Raw genomic sequence first — 19,051 nt, 5'->3', positions numbered from 1 at the left:
AGTCCCTGATTACGAATATCTGACTTACAAATGACTCCTAGTTGAGAACAGAGGTGAGACAACAGGAAGTGAGATAAATCTATCCCTAAGAAAGGAAATTCATTCCTGAAAGAGTTATCATGGGGAAAAGGTGCTTTCACTGAAGTTTTATCACCAATCCTTGTTTCTACAAAAAGCCACATTTTTCAACATTCAATTATCACAGGGACAGAAAGTGGGGTGAAATCTTATGAACAAGAGCACAGACAGCAAAACAAACACCACAGGGATGTTAACCTTTCCCTATGCTATCCAGCCCCCCATATAATTTTAACGTACACACATGCACACACATAATATAAAAGTGAAAAATGTGTATGTGGCAGAGGTGTCCACTTAGACAGCCTCTAGCCTCCACAAATAGGCTATAGTTCCTAGTGCTGAGAAGCCTCCAAAGGCACTCCTTCAACTGACATTGCAGATTATAGTGAATGCCATGAAGATGTAGCCCAAACACTACCAATGTCCTCCCCAAACACTATACTGCCCACCACCTAAGGAATGCTTTCATTCAGGGACAATTTCATCCTCGATTTGACAGGTTTTCTCCACCACAGCCAGGCATCCCAGGGTTCCATGTGTGGAATTTGCATGACCCCACCCACTGCCTCTCCTTAGTCCTTTCCTACCCTTTCCTATGGCACACAACAAACACAGAGTAATTGATCATGGCAGAGTTTGGGGATGATTGCCCTGGGAATCTGAGAGTTGTACTTCACCCTTATCCAGAGACCACTGAACCCAGCCAATGACGGATGTGCTCCAAACTTGGCACACAGACCCACCATGGGCAACTTTGCATACTTGACAGGGTTTGGGGATGATTGCCCTGGGAATTTGGGGTTTGTAGTTCACCCTTATCCACAGACCACTGAACCCAGCTGACAGCAAATCTGGACCAAACTTGGCACACAGAAACAGCAGGGTTTGGGAAGGATTGACCCACGATTCTGGAAACTGTAGTATACCTACACCCTTATGCATTTTCTGATGAGAGCATTAAAAAAAATAAAAGGAAACACTGGCTTTTTTGTAATAAATACCATTACACTTTACCAAACGGATATTACCAAACTTTGAAAAACAAACACTGCCTTTCTCAAATAACCCAGGCACTGCCAGGTCCCCAATCTAGTATGTGTGTGTGTGTGTATGTATGTGTGTGTGTGTGTGTGTGTAAATATATATATATAGAGAGAGCTGAAGTTACACTTAGAGATATACTAGCTCTGACTTACAAATTCAACTTAAGAACAATCCTATCTATCCTATTTTGTTTATAACTTGGGGACTGCCAGTATTAACAGTGACTGGAAAAAGACACTTAGGTGATAGTTCAGATCTGTACCTGGAAATAAACTTAATAGAACACAGTCGTCCTTACTGTGAGTAAATCCACAAATGATTGTGCCTCCAGTAACTCGGGAGGCATGTCACAACTCTGCTGCCTCTTTTGTAATTCTTTTCCAATTGTACATTTTCTCTAAGTTTGAGGAGTAAACTCTATATGCAGCTAGACAACTATCAAATGGACTTGAACTTTTAAATGCAGGATGGGCAGTACAGTGCAGAATTGGACACAGATATAAGATTACATATGCATGAGCATGTGTTACTCTCACATGAGGGGCAGCTTGAGAAAAGCAGAAGAGTAAGAGTATGGAGAAGACAAGAGGAGAGAAAGGAAGAAGTAAAGGGGGAGCAAGAGGTGATAGAATCAAGATATAGTTAGCAAAGAGAACTGAAAGACGAGGCATGAGGAAGATCCTGAAGGAGGCCTAGTGACCATTGAGATTCTGGAGGAAGTTACTCATCTCATGATTTGTCATGCTTGATCTCCTAGCAAGCTTGTAACGTGATTATGATTACTGTCTTATAGATGAAAAATGGGAGGTGGAGGACGACACACCTATTTTGGTGCCCCATGTTTTGTGATGAAGCAGGTTCTCTCTATCAAAAACATTTTTCTTTTGAGATCAAATAAGTAAAATAAGTATGTATTCAGTTGTAGATACCTACTTGCAGCACAAGTTGCTTTTAAGACCCTATTTCTGTTACTTCATATAGATCTTTTTCTGGTCTGGGCATGTCTGGTTATCCTTAGAAATAGGAAGCTGTAAGAAATGACACTTTTAATACAGGTAGAATAATCACAGTTAAAAAGAAAAGAAGTATTTCTTGGACTTTGTCTCCACCCAGATACTAACATAAATTTCTTGCATTTTATTGATACTAAAGCTCAAAACCTGGGTTTAAAAATAATGTTTTCAGGAACTTTAATTGCTTGTTGCATTTAGCGTGTTTTTTTCTCTTGGCAAGGAGAAGTTTCTTAAATGCCTGAGAAAATTATGTCTGCTGTGACCAAAAAAAGACCACATTTATTTACTTACTGATTGACTAACTGCACTCCTACATTTCCTTCCTACCAATGCACTTAAAGTGGGTTTTGCTTTTTTTTTAATTGAATCAAAGATACTGAAGATGCAAGAATAAAAGAGCTTTTTGCTTTTCATTCTAGCTCATGGATTGCATATAGTGTTGAACAGTCTGCTTGAGGCAGGGTTATGGAGGGCATCCCACACTTTGGATCAGATTTTAGGGACATGGGGAATAGGAAATCACCGAAAAGGTTTTCCTTTTGTTGCACTTCTAGACTTCTGTCAATGGAATTGTAGGATGGAATTCAGAGAATATCCTTTCGAATATTAGAGAGTGAAGCTAAGATGAACTACCATTTTATCTGTGGCTTTCTGGGATCATTTTATATTGCTATGTGACTTAATTCTGAGTCAGATGAGTCCCTCTCATTTGTTAACAGAAGAAGCAGATAGATGCATACATCACTAGCAAATTACAAAGCTCTCTTTGCTGTCAAGCGGGCTGTTTCTCTGTTAGAGAGAAGTATTAAAAGCCAAAGGATTGTCTCTCACATCCGGCAATATCTAAATGTGCTCCCATTCAGCCTCTAGGCTACATCTGTACAATCATCGCTCCATCCCATGGTGTGATAACGCCAGGAGGATAGACGAGACACAGAATCTTCACACAAAGGAAATGGTTTTTATAATGAGTGCAGGCTGAACAGAACTAATCTCTTTTTTGGATCATTACTTCACCTAATCGCAAAGCCTTCTTTTTAATTCAAATCCTTGCAGGGTTCTAATTGGTGACCTCTGGAGTCTGATAATTGCAGAAGATAGCTGGTCTCAAACAGTATACCTAAATAGCCTGCACAATTAAAAGTGAGAAATGTAGCTTAACCCTTAACCCAACCTTGCTTGGAAGAGTTGGCTCAGGGTACACTTTTCAGCATTAATAATCTGTATACTGTCCTTGACACTCAAATCATTACAGTTGAAAGAGCTGAACTGTTCACTTCTGGAACAGTGTCATTCCATGAAACATCTGAATTTGAAAATGTGGAGGGCTGACTGCTTTTCAAAGTTTCAGAATAATTGGTTTGTAGGCTTGGGGATACAACAGGAGCAGGAGAACTTCATGACAAGAGTAACTTTACCCAAATCCTACTTTTCTATTGTCAGAGAATGCGTCTTTTTTGAATACGTGACGAAGTGGAGTTCTTGTAGTGTTGCAGAATCTTTTTCATCTTTTAGCTTGGTGCTTTATTGTTGGACAGTAAAAACCTTTCAGTCTGATGAAGCTTAAACAGAAGCTTGGCTAACATCAAATATCCACGTGCGCAGCATCTCTATGGGAACTTTAGTTTGAGTCCGGAATGAGGAAGGTGTAGCCCAAGGTCTGTGTGTAGCCCCTGAATTCCCCTTGGATACCTCTCAGTCCCCCTGGCAGTAGTCAACCCTTCCTCTGCCATCTTTTTAAAAATATGTACCACTCAGAGGTAGTCTCTTCCAGAAACAGCTTTTAATTGCCCCAAGCTACCTTTTGATGTGACAGTTGGTTTCCTGATCCCCAAAGTTGCAAATATAAATCTTTTCAGTTAGGAAGACATAGACTTGAGTTGGAGAGACAGAGAGGAGGTGACAGCTAATAGAGATATCTAGTGATGTTTCAGTGTTCTGAGGGGAAAGCCTTAATGGAGGCTGGGAAAATACAAATTGTGAATGATATGCCCAACCTTCCTTATAATCTATCTGAAAAAATATTAAATGGATGGGTTGAGGGTTCTTCAACATTACAGTGAGTTCTGGAGAAAGGGGAATAAACTTCTTCTTCCAAAACAAATCCCAATGAGGAAAGTATCACACAGTAACGCAGTGGTTCTCAACCTATGATGTTTGGCCTTCAACTCAACTCCCAGAAATATAGCTGGTAAACTGGCTGGGATTTCTGGGAGTTGTAGGCCAAATCACCTGGGGATCCACAGGTTGAGAACCACTGCAATAAGGGGATTCATGCATGGATAGTTGAAACTGAAAGTTCTGAATGCATATCATATGGCTGTTTTCATGAAATCGCACTGATCATGGGATCTTGAATGAACTGGCGGGCTTTGTGATCAAGGTGGTTTGTGGTCAGTGTGTCTACCACAATTTAATAGCCAGATGAGTTGACCTGCAGTTTCCTAGCCAACATCAACAGTAATCCTGGATGACAAAATGAATAGTCTGAAGCAGCTGTGGGTGAGATTACTCTGAAAGCAAGACTTGGGTAGCAAGTGCAAAGCTTGCATGCAAACAGGAAGTAAAGCTGAATATCAGTCTTGATTGACAAAGGATGTTTATGTTTTGGCATAGACTCCCAATGCAGTGTTGTTTGAATGAAGTAAGAAGCTGGTGAGAATGGGATTATTAGATCCAAGAGTTTCTAGGTCAGAATTTCCATGGACCGGGTTTCCCTTTATGGATAAAGAATAGATTATAGCAATTTCTACAAAATGCATGTTAGCCCATTTTATTTATTTACTGTTTCTTTAAGCTTTTCTCTCTTTAAAATAATAGAAAATTGGTAGAGAGAAGCAATAATAAAGGCAAACTGCTGTCCATTGAGAGCACTTGCCTTACATTATGCCACCAGTTATCAAAATATTGCATTAGAAAGTCAGTCCATCTCTTCAACTAATCCGGTAGGAATAGTCATCTGATAGTTTGAGGTCCTGCTTTATATGTTATGTATTGGAGATATATATATCTTTAAATATAATACTTTTTATTTAATTCATAATCCTGAGAGAGGATGCAAAATATTTGCATGGATGTATTTCTCTGTAGTACACCAGTGCAGAAACAGGTACTATGAGTATCTCTGTGCTCATATAGTCCAATATCAAATCTGGACTGTGTGCAGTGAAACCTAAGCAATATAGAATTATGAATAATTGATTTATCTTCTGTGTAGCTAGAAAAGGAAATCCAGCATAACTGCTTATTATTTACAGTGAGTAGCTACCCTGAAGGAATTCCTTTTGCTGTAGTCATTATCTCTTAGCATATTTAATAATTTAGAAGAAGAGATCCCTCTGTTTTTATGGGAGATGCCAGTGGCCCATCAAATGAAGCTCTGTCTTGTTAACAGTAATTGAACATAGTATGCTTCTTGCTTGGACCTGTTGGAGCTACATTCCTTTTTGGTAGAAGACTTCTTGATATTCAAAGGATAAATACATAAAATGATGTATTAAATGCTGATGGCTGATGAAGGAGAGTTTTCCATATCTAAAGACAAATATGGGGAATATTTGTGTACATGGTAAGTTACTGAGTATACCATTCTATGTTGCTTTGGACTTCAACTCCCACAATTCCTAACAGCTGGTAAGCTATCAGGAATTATGGAAGTTGAAGTCCAAAACACCTGGATGACCAGAGTTCGTCCATGCCTGATGTAACCACTTCTTGTTTGGATATAAGTATATAGACATAATTTTCTGTACCCTTTCAATCATGTATTGGATGACCATGGGAGGGAATTCAATGGCTTTGTGGTAGGTCTGGGAATAGCAAATGGCTCACAGTACCATAGTTCCACATACAGAACTATTGTGGTGCATTGATTTATGTAGGATTGCTCCCTGTATGTGTTAATTTGTTTTGAAGTGGTAAGAAATGGGACTTCAAAATTAGTTACAACATCCTCTGAGTTCCATATTATAGCCTGAAAACCAGATTTATGGGGTTTCTTTCTTCTGTAAACAAGAAAACACTACTTATTTGAGACCAGCAGTGCCCGGGTTATTTGGAAAAGGCATTGTTTGTTTTGGAGTGGTAAAGGTCAAGGTTTCCCCTGACATTGTCTAGTTGTGTCCGACTCTGGGGGTGGCGCTCATCTTCATTTCTCAGCCGAGGAACCGGCATTGTCTATGGACACCTCCAAGGTCATGTGGCTGGCGTGATTGCATGGAGCGCCGTTACCTTCCTGCCACAGTGGTGGCTCATCCTGCTCCCTGGATTTGAACCGCCAATCTTTTGGTCAGCAAGTTCTGCACTTTAACCCGCTGCAACACCAGGAACTCTTTTTGGGATGTTAAGTAATATCAGTTAATTAGTAATGGTATTTATTAGGAAAAACCCAGAATGTAATTTCATTTTTTATGAATATGCCCATTAGAGAAAATATAATGATATGTGTGAACTACAGTTCCCAGAATTGTGGGTCAGTCTTCCCCAAACCAGGCCTGTGTGCCCAGTTGGCCATGTTGGGTGTGTGTGCCAAGTTTGTCCAGGTCTGTTGTTGGCTGAGTTCAGTTCCCTCTGGATAAGGATGAACTACAACTCCCATATGCCAAGTGTGGTCCAGATCCGTCATCAGCTGCGTTGAGTGCTCTCCCCCAAGCACTTGCAGTATGTTCTTTTGGTCATGGGGTTTCTCTGTGCCATGTTTGGTCCCAGACCATTGTCAGTGGGAGCCAGAGTTTCTCTGGATGCAAATGAAGTACAAATCCCAGATTCCTAGGACAATTACTCCCAAACTCCGTCTGTATTCACATTTGGCTATGTTGGGTCTGTGTGCCAAGTTTGGTCCAGATCCATCATTGTTGGGGTTCAGAGTGTTCTGGGTGCAGGGTGAACTACAACTTACATGCAGTTGGGTTGGTCCCCCACAAACACCTCCAGTATGTTCTGTTGGTCACCAGGGTCCTGCGTGCCATGTTTGGTCTAGAACCGTTATTGGTGGAGTTCAGAGTGCTCTGGATGCAGGGTGAACTATGATTCTCATGCGGGTGAGTCAGTTCTCCAAGCCCCTCCAGCATATTCTTGGTCATGGGGGTTTTGCATCCCAGGTTTGGTCCAGGTGCGCCATTCATGGAGGTCACAGAGGTCTGTGGAAGTGGGTGAATGTACTGCAAATACCATTGTCTTTGGCAAGTTTGGTCCAGATCCGTTGTTGGTTGAGCTTATAGTGCTCTCTGGATGTCGGTGAAGTACAACTCCTATAAATGTAGATCAATTTCCCCCAAACCTGGCCAAATGTAGTCCAGGTCCATTATTGAAGGGGGACACGGTGTTTCTGCCTTGATGCAGGGTAAACTACAACTTCCATCCCGTTTGAGTCAGTCCCCGCAAATCCCTCCATTCTGTTTAGTTGCTGATCAATTACTTTCTGTTTGCTGTGTGCCATAGGAAAGGCTGTAGGAAAACCTTTAAGAGAGGCAGTGGCACTGTTGATCTTGTGTCAGTGTGTTTGTGCTTATGTTTTGTTGTCTGTGTGTGTTATCCTTGAGCCACCCCGAGTCCCTTTGGTGAGATGGTGGCGGGGTACAAATAAAGATTTATTATTATTATTATTATTAATCACAAATAGCTACTGAGTTTTGTCCTTGAGTCGTATGTTGAATTTATCAAACATCGCCAAGTTGTTAATAATCCTTGTCCAATTTGAAAGATGTCAAAGAAAAATGATATTTCTCCTATGTTCTTAGTTTATCTATTTCTTGAAGCTATTCAACATGCCTGGAGATCTAGGCAATCTTTGCAAGGTTGACATGATACTAAGTCTTTGTGCGTGTGTTGTAAGTTGCATTCCTGTGTCACCTCAAAAATGAGAGATAATCAGGATTTTAAAAATAAAAGCTAAATCTCATAATGTTTGGTGCAAGCTTGCTACAATTAAGGTTTAGTTAAATGTTTTAGGTTTTCGTGTAGACATAAATGTGTAGTATAGAAATACAGCTCTGAATGGTATTCCTATAGTGCTGAAAGTAATCTTGTTTTTTGTAGGTAATAATAAGTGATCATGAAATCTATTAGGTGGAAGTACAATTGGTGAGGTTTCCATTGCAGATTATCATAATGCCAGTAAAAGCATGTGTGTTCTGCAAGCATGAATACAATCTTGGCTGACACTGGAAATCCTCTAGCCCAGCTGAGCTGAGCTGCCATCGCTGAATTTCCAGTCTATGTTTTAGCATTTTCCATGCTAAAGGGTTGAGTGGTTTATATAAGCAATTCCAATACTCTTGTTTACTGAACTCTAATCATTCATATCTTTCTGTTTTTGTTATTCTGCATATTTATGCTTAGAATATAAATATAGATGGAAATTGAGGCAGCATTTGGAGTTCAGTGATCTCTTAGGTAACTGCAAATATTATGTGCTTAAAGCATTTTTACCCTTCCGTTTTGCTGAAAAGATTCTCAGAGCGGCTTACATAACCATCAATAAAAAGAGAATTCAAACAGTTCAAGGAGGAGGAGCTCAATAGATAGGGTTTTTCAGTAGAGCTGATGGCAAGGATACGCTCCCATCTTTGCCTATGTTGTAGGCAGAGGCAAGGTTTTGAGAAGGATGTGGACTAACCTTGTTTTACTTTGATCTCTAAAATAAAATGATTTCTAAGAAACACATGTCATGAAAACTGGGGTGGTACCTCAGAAGTGGGAACGTTTTCCAGGAGTGGAAGGGAAACTTCATGTAATGGGAGGAATAACCTAATATAGGAGGACCTTTCCCCTACCTCTGATAGAAACATATGCCTCACAGGTGTGTTCAGTGTTCCAATTGTTTATGTATAAAAATCTGAAACTTCTCATTTCATTTTCAGTTCAGCAATATCTCAGGATACATTTTAAAAGTTCAGGCTGCATCATTTCCAGGTAATCTAGGCATGGGCAATCCATGGTTCTAAATATTTCTAAAGTACTTACAAAACTAGGGGGCGCTGGTGCTTTGCTTCTACAGTTTTGCTAAAGTTCTGGTGGTGAAAATTTCAGAACTCTCACAAAACTTTCAAATTTTTGTTATAAATGGCAGCTCCTAATTGGTTCTGTCATAAAAATCGCCAATAACAAAATAATGAAATTTTGAAAGTTTTGTTAGAATTCTGAAATTTTCACCACCAGAATTTCAGCAACACCGTAGAAGAAAAACACCAGCACCCCCTAGTTTTGTAAGTACTTTAGAACTATTTAGAACCATGGATTGCCCTTGTCTACTATTCTGCTCATTAAAATTATCAAGTAGCCTAACTAAGGGACAACTAAGTTGTTTCTCTTTCGGTGTAGAGGAGAATTTTACTCATTGTTCTAGTCAAATAAATTGTTGGATTTCTGGAAGCATAATTGAAGTCATATGGTAAGTCATATTGTCTTGAAGCATCAGTCAAAGTAAAAGTGCCATTGGGTATAGATTTCTTCATCTTACAACCAAGAGCTAATTTGGAGACTAGTTATAATTCATAATGATGCTAAACGAGGAGCACCATGTTTCAGCTAAAGTGCTGCATAAGCATTTAAACTAAAACTGTCTGAGACTTTTAATTCAAAGAGTCTTTAAAAATACAGCTGTGCTCATTTTAAGGAGGCTTACAATAAGGCCTCATTAATACTTCTTTATCAGAATAAGAAATAAAAAAATCAACTACAGTTTGAAGAAAGAGAATTATTGCTTATATATTGGCTTCCCATGAGAGATGTAAAACTTTTGCTTGGCGCTCTTCAAAAGAATAAAGAATTAATGGCATGAGCAAATTCATTTTATTGATGGAGTACAGTACAATAACATTGCCTTAAAGGTTGTTGCCCCTTTATTTCTTATACATCCTTAAATCACAACTGGAAATTGGCAGCACATTGGAAAACGACTATAAAAGAGAAAAGTGGGAAAATATTTTAATGGCCAGATAAGGCCAAGAAACCTATGTGTAGTTTTAGAAAGGATGCTGCCTGGTTAGTGGGCTGTCTACTATGCCATTCTGAATTTTCTGGAAAAGCACTGAGATTTATAGAAGAATTGTAAAGGAGATACTTATGGGGAAGTGTTTGAATAGTTAAGGTTAAACTGCTGAAGCATAGGGAACTACATGCAGAGTTAAAAATCTTTACATGGGGGGGGGGGGCACATACATTTGACTTGTGGAAGAGATGGAAGTGCTGCCATTGGGACACACCAAAACAAAGAAAGGCAACAGGGCGTTTTTATATAGCCTTCATAGAAGAGATCTTTTGGCTTATATGACACTGAGACCTCTGCTCTGGTTCTTTCTAACATGAAACAGAATAATTGAGAAATTTGAAACTTAATTATGTCTTTGAACCACTTCTTCTCCAATTAGAGCAGTGGTTCCCAACCGTTTTTTGACCAGGGACCGCTTTGACCAGGGACCACTCTGCAACAAGGGTTACAAATCAGTTTTTGGTCAAGTTTAGATTTGGTCTGGTTATTTGAGGTGCTGATTTGCAAAATTGCATTGGATAGACCACATCAGCTCTAGTTTCTGTTATATAACATATGCCATCTCCTCGCCCACAGAAAACCATATTTAAGAATCTAGAACTGATGTGGTCTATCCAATGCAATGGTCAGCTCTGCGGACAGGAGCAGAAAAAAATTAATAAATTAAAATAATTTTTTGTTCTCACGACCCACTGCTGTAATTGGCTTTAAAGACATATACCCTGTAATATTAAATGATTAAAATACATAAAAGAGCCTATCTTAGTTGTGCTTTAAAATGTCCGTAGAAGCCATAGAATACAGATAAGTTAGCCAGCATTCCAATGAAGTTGGTTTAGGGTATGCTAGTCCTTCTCCTCTTCATGTAATTCTTCCAGTTATTTCGAGTTATAATATTTCAGTTCCAGTTATTTGATAAGGTTATTTGCACATTAACCTCTGTTTTCTTTTCCAACCATCTCCTCTTTTTAGTGTATGAGTTTACTGTTTGGCAGTGGCATCGAGGGCCATAGCTATAGTGGAAAGAAACAATAGTAACTGTAATATGCTCTACAGTTCAGCTGTATACACAATATTAATAGAAGTAACATGTCAGACAAATAATGATTGCTTCACAGGAAGATTAATTCTTTCAGATTAAAGTGAAATAAGTCTACTTTTCCATTACCTAATGCACTCAGTGAAATTGTGGTTTGTGTGGATTTGCTGGGAAACAATCCTTACTTAGCCTACTGTGCTCTCAATAAAATGCAATAATTCCTCTACTGACATGAATAGCTGGACTTCTATAAACATTGGGCCCATGGTCTGGGACCATGGGATTTCTAATCCTTAGCATTATCAGAAACTTTAATCACATGTTCATCTATTATTTCTGAGCTAAGAGACTACCTCAGCACACAAAGCCTAATAGTAGTACAGAATGTAATCTAGGGATTAGGAGAAAGCAAATCCTCCTACTCATTTGACCTTGAAAATCTGATTGGATTTCCTCATTGGTCTAGTTTGGTCTCCCCCTCCCCCCAATTAATTTAGTAAGTTATATACTAGAAACAGCTTTTTGTCTGGTTTGGGACTATTCTGATTGCTTCTGAGGTCCATTATTTTCTGAAACAGGTAGGGAAATATGGAAAATGGAGGAATTCTCACAATAAGCATTTATTTCATTCTATTGAGAATAAAAACTTTCTGGAATCTAAGAGTAAATAGTTGACAGTTCATAGTTGGTCATTAATGGGGTTCTTTATTGCAGCCTTTTTTAAAGATTATGCTATGGATTACATTAAATAATAACAAGGTGCTCCTGCTATCCTTATCCCTAATGGCTTCTTTTGAGGGTCTTTAGATACCTTTTGATGATCTTTACTTGCAGCTTGTCAGTGCAATGCCTTCTTAGCATCAGGAGAGCTGTCTCTTGCAGTTGTCCTCTTCTGCCTGGCAGCTGTTAGGATCTTATGTCCTAGTCTTACAACATTTTTACAGTAAGAGCTATTTGGTAGTGGACTGGATTTCCTTGGCACATGGCAGACTCTCCAAATTTGAAAGTCTTTAAATAGAATTTGGGTAAGGATATTTCAGGAATGATTTAGCTATGCATTCCTGCATGGCAGGACATTTGACTAGATCAGTTGTTTCAAACCTTTGGTCCTCCAGGTATTTTGGGTTCAGCTCTCTCAATACCTAACAGCTGGCTGGGATTTCTCAGAGTTGAATTCCAAAACAATTGAAGGACCAAAGGTTGGGAACCACTGGACTAGATGATCCTTGTGGGACCCTTCTCATTTTGACTTGCTGTGATTCTGTATCCTTGATTATTACTTTATATGCTTATATATAATTTAACCTCATATATAAGTCAAAGGGCAGATTTGGGTCCAAACTTCTGGATGTTGATGTGACCCATAGATGTCTTGAAGGTCATTTCATTGAGAGGGGAAAAGACTCTACTGATTCTTCTTTGAGGAGAAGCTCTAAAGGACCAATTCTGCCATCTTCCTATCCAGACATTTAAAAAGGCCAAAGACAGCACTGCAAGGAAGAGAGTAAAGGAGCATTGCTCTTTGTTTTAGTTTTCCCCAAGATGGACTAAGCTCTGCCTTTCGCTACTTTACTCAGAGAAAGGGATGGGTCTTTTTAAATTAGAGTTAAGGTACAGTACCTAACTGTTGTCTGACTGCTTCTTAAGTTTCTAACACAGGGGTCCTCAAACTTTTTAAACAGAGGGCCAGGTCACAGTCCTTCAAACTGTTGGAGGGCCAGATTATAATTTGAAAAAAAAGAAAAGAATGAATACTTATGCACACTGCATAAATCTTAGCTGTAGTGCAAAAAAAAAAACCCACTTAAAACAATACAATAATGAAAATGAAGAACGATTTTAATAAATATAAACTTATTAGTATTTCAATGGAAAGTGTGGGTCTGCTTTTGGCTGATGAGAGAGGATTTTTGTTGTGTGCTTTCAAGTCATTTCAGACTTAGATTGACCCTGAGCAAGGGCTGGGTAAATGACCTTGTGGGGCCGTATCCGGCCCTCGGGCCTTAGTTTGGGGACCCCTGTTCTAACACATTCCTAAATTGATGTAAAGATGTTAGTCATGTACCTTGTAGTTGCCTTCGATTGGATTTCACAAATATGCAGTAGGCAGGTAATGTCTATCTTAAAGACTCCAAAGACTGTTCCTCATTTGATGATGGCCTCTGAGCCATTGCCTGCTAGCTCCTGGTGAGTTTCAAATTAAGAATAAAATCAACAGTAATCAATAGATCCAAATAATGGGGCCGGTATCCAACATCTGAGAGTTTTAGAAGCTCTGCTACGGAGTTGTTTCAGGGATTATTGCATGTGTTGTTCTTTCAGAATGACAATGTAGCATATGAATTGTTGGTATTAATGTAATGGTACAACATAGCTTTATTTTAAGGTCATTTTTTCATATAGAATATTTTCTGCATTGTATAAGATATCTGGGCATTAAAGAAGACATTTTTAAATTTAATGGGGAGTTGGAAGAAGGTGGAACAAATAATGGCTAAATATACTTTTTGTGGTACTGAATATTCATCGTATCAGTGTCATTAATGATGTGCTTAAGAATATTGTGTACTGGTTTAGTCCTTTTAAATAGCGAACAATCTATTCAATACTAATTGAAGAGTTATATAGGACTTGAGTGAGAAAGGAATTAATATTTCTAGTTGGAATTTGAAAAGGTGAAGTTTAGAACACTCAAAAGCTGTTCCATATGATAGCATTATATAGCTTTAGACAACAGTTATTTGCAATCCCGGCATGTAAGGATTTTAAAAAAATGAAGCTAGGGAGAAGAAAAAGGGAGAGCAGTCTACCTGGCCTATTATTTTGAACATGTAGATCCAATCATCCAGTATGTTTTTATGAGACTGTTTTCTGGTGGAAGGAAACTTTAGATATACAGAAGGGTTGGAAGTCATAATTAACTCAAGTTAGGTCTTCTAGCTCACCTAATCCTTCTATCTGAGAATCTAGCAAGCTCCTAATGCCAATTTTAGACTGGTGGGTGAAATGGGGAAACTGGTGGAATAATGTATAAATGCGCAAATAGTGTGTTCAAAGTTATCTAAGAAAATTAATGCCCAGATACATTCTGCTCTATGTTACAGAAATCGACAAATGCCAGAAAGGGGAAGGCAAGGAAGAAGAAAAATACATTGATGTAGTGATTAACAAAAACATGAAACTGGGACAAAAAGTATTAATTCCAGTAAAGCAGTTTCCCAAGGTAAGTTCAGTGTCACAAATTCTGAATGTAGACAGTATTTGTTCACTGCTCATTTTAGATGATTTGCTGTTTTTGAATTTCAAAGAGTCATCATCAACAAGTTGCACTTCAATTTGTAAGGGAGTCTCAAGCAGAGTGCTACTGGATTCTGTCCAGGGAGCAATGCTCTTCAACATTATATGTTTTGGAGATGGTGGTGAGGTATAAGGAAAGCTATCATCATCATCATCACCACCACCATCATCACTATTATATAGATGATGGATTAGAGCAGTGGTTCTCAGCCAGTGGGTCCCCAGATGTTTTGGCCTTCAACTACCAGAAATTCTAACAACTAGTAAACTAGCTGGGATTGCTGGTAGTTGCAGACCAAAACACCTGAGGATCCACAGATTGAGAACCACTGCGTTAGAGGAAGTCCTTATGTTTGCAGAGGACACACAACTGGAAGGAATAGCTAACACATTGTTAGATAAATGGAATTTGATAAACTAGAAAACTGAACTGAAAATAATACAATTAATTGATCTGAGACAAAAGCAAAATTGTGTATTTAACCCACAACAATCAAATGGACATTTACAGAATAGTTCACATGTACTGGCTTAAATGGGGGAAAAGAACTTAGAATTATTGTTGATAATAAGTGGAATATGAGTCAGCAGTGTGCTGCAAGAAGAAGGCAAATATTTATTTACCTTATTTATATCCCACCCATAGGGGACTCAAGGCAGCCTACAAATATAGGCAACAATTCAATACCGTGTAAAACATTACTATAAAAATAAGCATATATATATCCTATCAAACCTTAAAAACACTTGTTAAAATCACATTTTTCACGTAATGCAGGCTAAGATAGTTAAAATATTATCTTAGACTTCATTAATAGAAATGTAGTTCCCAAGACAAGGGAAGTAATAGTCCCATTACATTATGTGCTATTGAGGCCTCATTTGGAATACAGTATTCAGTTCTGGGCACCTGATTTTAAGAGGTATATAGAGAAGTTGGAGCCAATTCGGAGGACAACAGGGATAACAATGAGGCATGGAGAACAAAACAAAAAATGAGGACAGTTTGAAGGGGCTGGAAACATTTCATCCTGTTGATAAGATGACTTGAACACTGACATAGTTGCATTGTAAATACTTCAAGGGGTGCAACAAAGAGGACGGGGCAGGTTCATCCTCTGGTGGCCCAGAGGGATGTGATCACATCTAATTATTTGAAGATACTGGAGATAATACGTTAAACATGAGAAGGAGTTGCTTGATGTTGAGTGGTTTGACAGTGGAATCAATTACCTAGAGCAATTTGGGAGAGTCTCTTTCTCTAGGTATCTTCAAGACGAGGCTTCTCAGCTGCTGTTGGGAATGCTTGAGATGAATTTCTTATATCGAGTGGAGAGTTGGACCAAGTGGCCTCTGGAGCCCTTCCAAATCTATAATTCTGATTTCATAAATGTTACCTTTTCTCAGATTCAGGATAGGTGCTATAACTCTATACATTTGTTCAGCCAAAGGTGTTTTTTATTTAGTCTCACAACATTGTGTCTTCCTATAAATGGTAAAAAAGGGAATGAGATTGTGTCATCCTTTGGTGTCTTTTATATGGAAAAGAGGGGTGGTTTTTCATCTGTAGGTAAACCAGTAATGTTGGCTGAACTGCCAAGTTTAATTGTTAATGTCCAGTAATATACCATGAATAGCATGATACTTGTGTTGATCAAGGACTTAATTCTGATTATGCTTATATACCATATATAATTTATTTTAAGTTATTGAAAAATCAGTCTTTTGCAGAAAATGCCTCAAGCGGCTTTTTATATACGTACTTATTTAAGTACTATTGGTATTTAGATGCTTATCAGCCTTGTAACTCCTTGCCAGAGGGACGTGGGGGAAATTATACATCTTTCCGGCTGTGATTTGCATGAAATTTTTTTTTGAGCAGATGACTATGTAACTGCAGCCAAAATATTTGAGATCAAAGCTTGTAAATCGTAGTATTAAAGCTAGCATGTTTGCATTAATTTAAAAATTAATCATTAGCATCGCTTTAGCGCATAGTATGAGATTTGTTGTGTTACTCAGTGATACATTATTTTTAATATGGAACTTTTTGAGTAAATTTATATTTCTTAATTGAATGTTGCCAGGGTCACAAAACAATGAGTTAAGTACTGTTTACTATTACTCATGATGCTGATGTTAAAAAGATTAAAATAATGAGTTTTGAAAATTGCAGTGAATTGTGAATAACAAATTATTTTTCAGATTAATTGCCGTCTTTGAACCAGTTCAAAACATAATTAAGGCAGTATTACTTTAGTGAACATAGCTCACACTGTGACTATAAAATATAGATTGGAGTTCTGTGAGGAACTCATAGCTTCTTCAAATAACATGCATTACTATGAAGTGAGGTGCTGAACTAAAGAGCTGTCTGGAAATGTAGTGTCAGGGATGCAATCATCATGCTTGTAGGAGCCTTGGATTTTGTTAGAGATGGAAGAGTTGAGAGGTGAAGAGGAAATCATTTTTAAAAACCTAGTAAAACCTGAGCTTGTTGTGGCCAGAGTGTGTTGAGGTTGGGATACTGGAAATGACTGTCTAGCTGGCACGCTGAACAAAAGCAGTTCGCATATCAATATTTAATTTCCAATCTCACATGTGGGGTCTTGTAGCTAACACATCAGAGCAGTTACAGCCAGGTGACAAACTGTGAGAGCACATCTACTTTTAGAACAGTGTTTCTCAACCTAGGACACAGAACAATGGCTTCAACCTACAAGAAAGGAGATTCCATCTGAACATGAGGAAGAACCTGACTGTGAGAGCCGTTCAGTAGTGGAGCAGTGGAACTCTCTTCCCTGGAGTGTGGTGGAGGCTCCTCCTTTGGAAGCTTTTAAACAGGGGCTGGATGGCCATCTGTCAGGGGTGCTTTGAATGCAATATTCCTGCGTTTTGGCAAGGGGTTGGACTGCATGGCCCATGAGGTCTCTTCCAATTCTATGATTCTATGAATGCAGTTCAATACCACTTCAAGGCAGTCGTATCATGGTGGTTGTAGTTTTGCAATGTCTTCAGCCTTCCATGGCAAAGAATTATGGTGCCTCACTAAACTGTCACCCCCAGGAATCCATAGCTTTGGACCATGGCAGGTTAAATTGGTATCAAACTGCATTAATTCTAAATTCTGCCCAAATGGACAGAGCACATAAATTGGAAAAAAGGCAAACATCAAATAAAACGATGCAAACATATATTTCTTGTAGCATGAGATGTTTGCCAATTCTAAAGTATTCTGGTTTTCTCCAGGATTTCCCCATGATGGTGAATAACAATTACAATAATAACAACAATAACAACACTTTATTTGTACCCTGCTACCATCTCCCCAAGGGACTCGGTGCGGCTTACATGAGGAAGAGGAATTTTAAAGAACCCAGTAAATTGCCAGTGGAAATTTGAACCCATGTCTCTCAGAGTTGTGGTCCAGTATTAAATCCCCTATCCTGTACTACTGTTCTGAGTAGTAATGCACTTTGTTGTTTTCTTGAGGGCGATGTCTGATGAAAAGACACAAGTTGAAGGCCTGTTCTTGAGTACTTCCTTGAGGAAGGGGTAAAGAACCACATTGCATCCGTCTTCGTGTGATAAGACCTCCAGGAAAGACAGTAATTATTCAGGAACAATTTTCCATTACCTTGTCACTTCACTGAATTTTTTTTTTTCAAATGATTCATGTCACTTTTCATGTCTTGCATTCTTGGCATAGGCTGTATTACTTTTAATGAGGAGCAGCTGCTATCTCCAAAGAGCCTTGAACAAATGGGCTGGCTTCATCACAAGGGGAAGCATAACAGTGGGATGTCGTAAGGCCATTAATGTGTTCACAAATCTGAGAAAGGTGTAGACTCCTAGTTTCCAGAAACACCAGCTAGCAGGCCCATTCATGACAAATTGTGTGGTTTTTAGTCCAAAATGTAGAAAATTTAGTAAAAATAAATGCTTACAGATGTTAGTATCATTCAGTTAAGGCATCTTTTTAAACTTATCTCTTGAACTAACTAATGATCAAGTCTGTTTTTATTATTGTTGTTGGCATCTAATGGTCGCCGAGAGTCCCCCTCCGAGGGTGAGAAGGACAGGATATATGTTTGAAATAATAAATAAATAATATCTCCTACAAACATATGCTTTCTTCATTCTGGTTTAACTCTCAAATGTTTCTCTTTAAAAAAACATGGAGGAAATGGGAGAAATTACTTATTTGTAATTTTTAAGACACCATAGTAGAACTGCAATTGCTATTAAATTGTATGTAGGTTTGTGGTGTAGATTGGGGTGACTCATTGGTGGGTCAGATATATCCTCTGTTTACCCTACTTCCCGCTGTGATGAGAATTGCATCATGGAATGCCTCCAGGAAAAGTAATTTGGCTGCAAAGCAAGGCAATATGTCTTTGCTTTAATATAGTAAGTGTGTATTGGGTGTTTTCAGTGCTGTTTGTGAAAAACTGAAGAATCCAGGGCTGCTTAGAGGGGAAATACATATTTTTGACAATGGAGTGGATCAGAGGACATCTTTGAGGTGTGAAATTTGGCCCCCAAACTTGCCAGTTGTCCTCCCTTGGCGTTCATATTCCCTGAATA

General features: G+C 38.6%; 1 protein-coding gene across 2 annotated transcripts in view; it reads left to right on the top strand.

Moving 5' to 3' along the window:
• The window catches only part of KHDRBS3 (KH RNA binding domain containing, signal transduction associated 3), a 110,269-nt gene that overhangs the window by 29,194 nt on the left and 62,024 nt on the right, over positions 1-19,051 (top strand). For both annotated transcript variants that reach the window (XM_060775907.2, XM_060775906.2), the window contains exon 2: positions 14,272-14,390. In XM_060775907.2, coding sequence (XP_060631890.1) covers positions 14,272-14,390 — 119 coding nt within the window. The remainder of the gene's footprint in view (positions 1-14,271; positions 14,391-19,051) is intronic.

This window comes from Anolis sagrei, chromosome 4 (genome assembly GCF_037176765.1).
Source record: "Anolis sagrei isolate rAnoSag1 chromosome 4, rAnoSag1.mat, whole genome shotgun sequence".
NCBI lineage: Eukaryota > Metazoa > Chordata > Lepidosauria > Squamata > Dactyloidae > Anolis > Anolis sagrei.
This window is presented reverse-complemented; position numbering and strand designations above follow the sequence as displayed.